Source organism: Acipenser ruthenus, chromosome 14, assembly GCF_902713425.1.
Source record: "Acipenser ruthenus chromosome 14, fAciRut3.2 maternal haplotype, whole genome shotgun sequence".
Lineage (NCBI taxonomy): Eukaryota > Metazoa > Chordata > Actinopteri > Acipenseriformes > Acipenseridae > Acipenser > Acipenser ruthenus.
In genome coordinates, this window is record NC_081202.1 from 18,368,150 (window position 1) to 18,376,987 (window position 8,838).

General features: G+C 36.3%; 1 protein-coding gene across 1 annotated transcript in view; it reads right to left on the reverse strand.

Moving 5' to 3' along the window:
- The window catches only part of LOC117420149 (plexin-C1), a 31,051-nt gene extending 26,633 nt beyond the window's left edge, over positions 1 to 4,418 (reverse strand). The window contains exons 1-4 of the mRNA XM_058986020.1: positions 3,395 to 4,418; positions 1,102 to 1,233; positions 294 to 428; positions 112 to 212 (exon numbers count right to left, since the gene is read on the reverse strand). Coding sequence (XP_058842003.1) covers positions 112 to 212; positions 294 to 428; positions 1,102 to 1,233; positions 3,395 to 4,339 — 1,313 coding nt within the window. The 5' untranslated portion in view covers positions 4,340 to 4,418. The remainder of the gene's footprint in view (positions 1 to 111; positions 213 to 293; positions 429 to 1,101; positions 1,234 to 3,394) is intronic.
- Positions 4,419 to 8,838: the final 4,420 nt, after the last annotated feature.

Sequence of the window (8,838 nt, forward strand, 5' to 3'; positions counted from 1 at the left end):
ACATGTCTTGTCCTCTTTTCTTTTTATGGTGTAGTTTTTCAGGCAATGCAACTGCTTAGAAAGCATTTCACTATTGAAAAGGAGTGTAAAAATGTGTATCTGTGTACAGACCTGTTCTCATGAGCACACCATCCACACAAGGGGTCCTGTGCCGACCAACACGTTTTCCAGGAGTCCAATTTCCTACAGTCTGCTACTTTTATTCTGGTGAGCTACAAAGAGAAACAGCAAGGTTTACTTGATTTCCCTCCAAAATACATTCCCTCTCAAATCATGCTCAAATGACGAAGTACCTCGTTTCCAGAAGCCATGTATACGTGCTCTTGATCCACAGGGTCCAGTAACATTTTAAAAAACACAGCCTTTTCTGCTGGGGATTCATACAGGATTTCTGGACAACTCAATTTCTGATTCTGGTCCATAACAACCTGTAAGTAGGGAAATAATTACATTTAATTTAGAACAAATAAGGAATAATATTGCATTGTATCTGAATAACTTTTTAAAACTATGATTTGGTTATTCTGTATACTGTAGCTACAAGTTTGTTTAAGAAACAGCCATGCTGGTTCATTACAAGATGTATGAACACGTTTTTTTGTTGTTGTTTTTGTTTTTTGGTGGAAAAACTTTTTAATAGGATCCATTCAAATATGTATAAAAAGGTTCCTAAAAGTTTCTTTAAGAAATAATTTTGTACTCTTATACTCTTTAAAATGATCAGGCTTATAATACACTTGACAGAAAATGTCTCCAACCTACCAAAAATAAATCTTAGTCTATCTTGCCACAGCAAAATGATCTGCTGTTACAGCTGAAGTTATTTATTTCTAACCCTGAACGAGATACATTAAATACTTTATTGATTTTACCAAAGGCTTTCATTTATCATTGGACCAGTGGTCTATTATTTGCTTTATAACTTGCCAGATAACACAATACTTCACATTTGAGAACTTTCTAGTGAATGGAAGTGCAGGACAGTTAAGATTTACAAAAGTACTTTGTTAGCTACACCCACTTTCAGTTCTGACATTACAAATCATTTTCAAACATCTTCCTCACTTACTGTCCTAGTGGCTATGAACGATTGTCACTGACCTTTAGCAGCTGCCCATCCCCAGTCCCGATGAACACCACCACCCAGTTGTGGATAGCAACTGTTGCTAGCGATGTCATCTTAGAATGCACCAGCGCTGCTTTAATTGGAATAGTTTTATTGCTTGAGGAGGGCTGGAAGATGAGAAAAAAAGCAACAAAATGTTTTTGATTCTTCAGGTGGTATCCTTCTAGGGTTGTAAACCTTACAGTAAGGTCAAAAAAATAATATGCAGGTCACAATACAATATGGCAAAGAACACTGGAAGGACTAAGTAACTAAGTAAGTAACAATACAATTTTGTAGCATTTCACAGGCAACCAGGAAATAGGAGAGACAGACTCCACTGCTCCGTCTCACTCTCCAACGCACAGGCTGCGCTCTCTGGCACCCAGGCGGGCAGCACCTCCCTCTCCAACGCTGGAAGCGGCACCGGTTCCCTCGCTTGTCGGCGAGAACGGACGCCCCTCCTCCTCTTTTGCTTCGGGGCAGGTGGTACCTCCTTGTGCCCGAACTCCCCGCAGGCAAGGCACTAGGTCTTCCAGGTTGCCATCCCACCGGGTCTGGGATCCAACAGTCCATCTCTCCTCACTGCTCCTGTTTGATGCTGAGCTTTTGTTCTAGATCCCTTCTGACACCAATGTAGCGTTTCACAGGCAACCAGAAAATAGGAGAGATGGACACACTTGTTTCTCGTTCCAATAGCTTCTTTATTCAGCACACACACAGGTCACACCTGTCAGCTACTCCGGAACCATGGCAACCATGAAACAAAAACAACAGGGCATCGCAGCGACTTTATTCAACACATCCCATTGGTCCTCAGCTGCACACTTCGGGCCAATGGGAACACACTGAAAACGTGAACACACTGTGACTTACAGACGGGATCAATCATGGGGGAGACACAGACCATGCACTACACGACTGATACAGAGGGAAAGGCCAATCACAGGGGAGACACAGAACATGCCCCCGCGCGCAGGCTAGGGTCACACAGCAACAGAGAGAGTTAAACAACGGCGGGAAATATAGAGGGGGAAGGGAACACAATTACAAACAATGGGAACGACTTAAGACACACACAGCACGTAAACACACATACACAGATTTCCATTACACGAGAGTAGATGTTAAAACTTCATGCTGATTTGAACTCGGCTCTCGCCAAGATAAGCACCAACTAAGACGTAGCTTTACAGTAAACTAATGTGATCCATATGTGTCTCTATCCATTTACGTTTCCTTCCATATGATGATGTACATATCCTTCTGTCTGGTGTTACAGAAGTACAGTACCACACATACACTATGATAAAAAAATCTTAATGATTTTGAAAAGAAAAGATTCTGCACATACTTAGACTATCTGGCCACTTTATTAGGAGCCGATACTAGTATTACCATTTGTTTTGTTTTGTTTTTTTCTTTGGTGTCACACAGAGAGGCCTCACAGCGGCTCCAAGGTGTGTCGCTATCCCCACCACTGACTCCCTGTTATGTGATTTGCTGAAATATTCTTTGGTTCAGCCCACACTAAGCATGCCTAACAAATTAAACCCATTACTATCCTCAGAGGCAATGACACTAAAATATCACTTAAATAAAACGTGGGGAAAAAAGTTACAATGTGACATTTGAAAAACTAGAGATTGAAATTATGTTGTCACCAGCCTTGAAACAGAATAATTGTTGGTTTACCCTTTTATCCCACACCAAATATCTTGGTATCCCAGAATAGCTCACCATATCCTCTAAAACATGAAGCCATCTCACAAGCACAGTGGTAGCTCAAACTGGCACCTATATTTATATTTAACAAGAGTTAGCAAGTGTTGCCACCCTTTTAAATATATAGGTCTCGTTCCAGTACAATAATACATTGTCTATGGGCCGCCAACACCATAAAGCATCAGGACATGGCACTAATACACTGCAGAAATAAAATAATATTTACACACTGAGCATGTGAAATAGTACTGTAGAGTACAGTACTTCCATTGCAGTCATTTTTAGTAATACTGTTTCTTGTAGTAATACCTATTATACATTTTTCGTAGAATACATTAAAAGCTACTAAATTCTCATAAAATGTAGGCACGTCACTTGAGTGACCGATAGGCTCAGATAAGAATTTGTTAGTTTTTCCACTTTCTTAACCACCAAATCAGTTGTGTTATTTACACTGTATATTATTACCATTTAGGTCGACAGGGAGAATTGATAGAAATATAAAATGTATTTATACATTAACCCCCAGAATTATGTTAAAACAGTATACTGTAAAATACATACCGGTATCTCACTGCTGCAGTCTAAAAAGCAGAAGTAATCATCATCATCCTTGGCCTCGCTTTTCTGAAGTCGGTCATCCGACAGGTTAACGATACCCAGCGCTGTAGTATCAGGTCCACCCGACTTTCCAGCTGTGAAAATCCCCGCCCAGAGCGCGCTGTCTCCCGACAGCTGTATTAAAGAAGAGGAAAGCAGCTCTGGCCGGGCTTTATCGTTGCAGCACAACAGAGTCACAGCAGTAAAAGAGTTAAAAATATCCACTTTGTCCTTTTTAGTTTCCATTACAATTATTCTCGCTCTTTCAGAGGTATAATTAATATTTAAAAATAAATAAATCCTCTGTAACCACTGAAAACCGTCCACAAAGTGTACATACCGGTGTTTCTTTTCCCGCACTGTAATAAAGGGTTTATGAGGGGCTTGGTGTTCTAGAAAAATGTCTGAACCAACAACGTCCCTCACAGTTATTAGCTGTTGGTCATCATCTCTACAATTCAGCGGAAGATTTGTTCTAAACGCGCCAACAGCCAAATATGTTTTTGTTTCAGCCTTGAATAAGAAACCTACAGCTGAACCAAAGTAGACAGGAACAACGGGTACCTCATCTGAAAGTATGATGTCTGAAATATTATTCAGACGTCTCACTTCGCAAGCCCCATTATTTCTTGTGCCACACTGAATTAATGTGTTGTTGTCTTCATATACCACCAAGAGTTTGATCCAGTTTGATGTACTACCGGTACAACTAGCATTGTTGGCAAAGACTTCGTTTTTTATCTCCAACTTCAAATCATGGTTCAGCTGGTAAAGGTGGCTCTCGGTTGCAACGTAAACTTTACTTTTTCCAATAGCTAGGTTATTGATATCAGCGTCAAATCTGTAGATCTCATTGCAGCAAGCGTAATAAACGAGCAAAACGAAACAAAATGTATCATAGATTTCCATCGTTCTTACTCACATTCAACAACCAGAGAGCAAATTATATGAGAACGGGTGGCAAGCTACTCCACTGCGTGTGCCCGATTGCACGACATGGATTTCTGATTAAGAGTGTTTAAAGTTCCTCATTTTAACCACGGGACCTCGCTCGGAAGGCTTCCGTAATTAAAACAGCAGGTGTTAAAACTGTATAATTAATACATTTTTATTACATCTATCCTTTTTTCCGAATTATTTTTCTACCCTGTTTTAACTTTGCCAATTATTTATATAGCGTCTTCAAGTTTACTCACATGTGACCAATTTAGGAGAAGTTTGTTAGACCCATCACAGCGTAACATCATATAGGCGATGTCTAATGTAATAACATGCAGCTCTGTACCTATACTGCTTACACCGTATTGTTCAGCAATCAAAATGAACAATTACACTGAAAGTATTTATTGATAGAAAAAATGTACAGCATGTATTTTTATTATTATTATTTATTTTTACCTCTGAAGGTGAACCGCGCTTTTGAATACACTAGCTAGAGTTTATGATTTACCTATTTGTGGTGTTTGGGGTTTTAACTTGACCACTGTTAACACTTCAGTCTAACCAAACCCCAAGGTTATGTACATGCACTATAGTTACCTGCATTTCAGTCCATTTGTTATGTATTTGAGTAGATGTAAAACTTCAAGGGAGAGCAAGTTCTTCACCTGACTGTGTGAAAATGTGCCCTGCAAGTATTATGATCATGCGCCATCACTAGTGTTGCAATTGTCAGTAGTGTAATAATGATTACTTATCCAGTGTACCAAATGTTTCAATTTCAAGGTAGAGACAAGACTCTTTATATCAATGCTTGCTTATGTTGACACTGTGTTGCGCCATAAAATAGGGATCAAGGTGGATACAAAAATGATTTCCATGTTATGTTTTCTCAGTAAAGGAAGAATATTCTGAACATCCTGTCTACTCAACGTTAAAGAACAAGAACAATAAGGCCAATAATGTCAATCATGGACTGTGTAGCAGTTTGCAATAAAAACGTAAATATCACCTCTATTTCCTGAAATACCAAGATAAAACTGCGAGGAGCTTCCTAGGGGTAATCGAAGTGGGGTATTTTGGCAATCAAAGGTTATCATAGCAATATGCCTTTATGATTTAAAAAAGCTAGATAAAGGGAGGAGGGAGGAAGTGTAGAAGTGAGTGGTTTAATACTGCCATCTTGTGTATAAAGTAGAAAAATATAACGAAAACACATAGACTTGGAGGGGTAAATAAATACCAAATACAGCATTAAAATATATACATTCACATTATGCTCCTGTTAAAATTTGAGTGTGACATTCAGGCAGGCTGATAGATATAAGCCTCTATACGCCCCCCGGATTCTGATTCTGATACAACTACTTGTGCTCGCAGACTTCATCAGGACTGGTCTTACTTTGATCCATATACCTACAGATTCTGAAACGTTAAAATAATGTTACTGTGTGTTAATTTGTTTTACAAATACATGCAGTGCTGTCATTCATATATAATGATCATTATTACATAGATACGCATTTTATATTTATTTTCAACTGAACCTGAATAATCAATTTTTTTAAGAACATGCTTATATATATATATATATATATATATATATATATATATATATATATATATATATATATATATAAATATACTGTTTTGGTCGGTTCTCTGCATATTCCTGTATTTGTGCATAAGCGCACACTCAAATATAGATTTTATTCACAATAATAAGGTATGTTAGCAAGGAACACAATCTATATATATATATATATATATATATATATATATATATATATATATATATATATATATATATATATATATAATGTATCTCTTAGCAGACGTCCTTATCCAGGGCGACTTACAGTCATAATATATATATATATATATATATATATATATATATATATATATATATAGTGGACTGACACCGTATCGCAGCAGGTTTCCCACTTTTATTCATTGGTTTGGCTTTGATTTTCATTTTCTATCATCCCTTATTTGATCTGTTCTGAAGTTGTGCGATAACTATTTCTAAAAACAAGATTGCATTGTACAGAATTAGAGCTATCAGTAAAATAAAAAAAAAAACACAACAGATTACTAATGTATGCACATATAAAAATACACTTTTGACAGACAGGCGGACAGATACATGCAGTACCTAAATTCTCTAACAGATGGCGGCCATCTCTCTGGAATGAACAGAGCCTAAACCTAATAAATCTGTGCCTACATCACAGGACATACATTCTGTGAAACTACACTTAGAAGTTTAGGTTTATTCATATTACAGCATTAGTCAAGCAATTCAAAATATCTATCAGCATTTTCACTTATCTTTTCATGTTCTTGAGACTTCCTATTTTAATTAAAATATGTGATAGCAATCTAGTCCAGCCTACCACAACATCGATAAAGGGCTAGTGTACTTTTGTATGCTTTAATTAATACATTTGAAAATATATGTTTGTGGGGTTTCAGTCCCTTCATTTATTTAATTAAACGTTGATCAGATTTGTGAAAAACTTCAGTTCCTTCCCAAAAGGTAACGCCTCCATTTTGCGGCACCCTAAATTTCAGGAATTGTTGGATGTGATGCTGCTTAAGAGAAACCCACAAACTGGAAAGCTGCACAATTCTCAGAACATCTTTGAACGCACATTCGCCTTAGTTTTAGATTTATTCTATCCCCTATGAAAATATAATTGAAAAATAAATATTACCATTCATGTTTAATAAATCAATGTAGAATAAAAAAAAAATTACAATATATATATATATATATATATATATATATATATATATATATATATATATATATATACATATATATACTATTTGCCATACATACAGTATATGGGACTCTATTCAGTTGATCTAAACTGACACAGAATAATTTATAAGAAGGCTCCCAAAATAAACGTGTGCTTTTTTTTTTTTTTTTAAATCTTTAACTAAAACCGTTCCTATATATTTATTGTTTTACAGAAACTCCTTACCTGTTGCGTGATTTAATGATATAAAAAACAATATACTCTTCTGATACGGATGTGCTTCACAACCATTCTGGTCTACATTCAAAGCCTTTTATGTAATGCATTTAAATACACAAGTACAGTGATTCCACATGCAGTAAATGTGTTTTCATTTTACAGACTTTTGCAATTTGTGATGCTAAACACCTTGGCAAGCATGAATATACATCTTGTGCGATTTTACTATGCCACTTCATTTTTAATGGGCTCTTATGAAAGATTTCTTTTTCCTAGAATCTAATATAACTAGATACCATTCTGTATATAGTCCTCCTTATACAGAACAGAGGCCAAACTGCTAATATAACTTGGCATCAAGGGCCATTAAACACAATAAACTAGAAAACCTGCGCATGTTAGCAATCAAAACTTTTATTTTTCACAACAACAAAGTTACTAGTGTGTTCTGTACAGTAAACAAGGCAGGTAGTTATGGTATTTCTGCATTTCTGTTGGTTTGGAGTATCTTGCTGGCAGTAGAGTGTGGTAGACTGCATTGTATTTATGTACATTTACTTGGCTAGGCGCATTGCCAGATGATTGTATAACAAAGGGCACATAGGTTTGGATTATACTGGTGCATATCAGTTCAGGAATATCTGGTGAGTGTGGCATTATAAAAAGGGGGTGGTATAATGAAGGAGGATGTTCCATTAAAATACTGCAGCTCTTTATTTTGCTTGAGAAGACCTAAAGGAACCAGCAAAAGTGTTGTGTAAGAGCTATCTTTGGCAAACAAACTATATAGTAGAGCTATGTAATTCGGGTTGCCCTTTTGTATCAAGTGGTGAAGGAAAACAATTTTATGTTCAATGTTTTTTGGAAAGAAATGCATGGAAATAAATTTTGTCTACAAATAACTGGCTATACAAATCCACTATAATCTCATCTGCCTGATCAAAATCACATCTTTAAAACCACTAAAACATCAATACAACAATATTCTGTAATGTGATATTTTGTAATGTAATATTTTGTACTGTGATATTTTGTAACAAGTGTGTCCTGGATAAGTTGTCCTGGATAAGGACATCTGCTTAGAAATAAATAATGGAATAAATAAAGATTTCTGTTATACAGATCATGGGAAAAAACACACACACACACACACATTTTTTTCAGCTTGGTCCAGTCACAGCAATCTGAAAAATATAATTTGTTTTGCACTCTCTTTCTCTCTCGTTAGCCTTAATGTTTCAAGAAGCAATGTTTCTTTGTGTGTGCGACAGATTCATGACTAAGGCTGTATTTTAGAATAGTGTAAATATACATATTTTTATCACTTAAAAATAAACACAGCAAACGTTTGCCTTATTGAGGCACTACCTGTTAAACTGCACTTAGGAACCTGGCAGTCGTCTTTAGTTTACTTCTGGTAAATAAACACACTACACAGAGCTGCACAATTTCTTTAAAATGTCTTCAACAAAAAAAAAA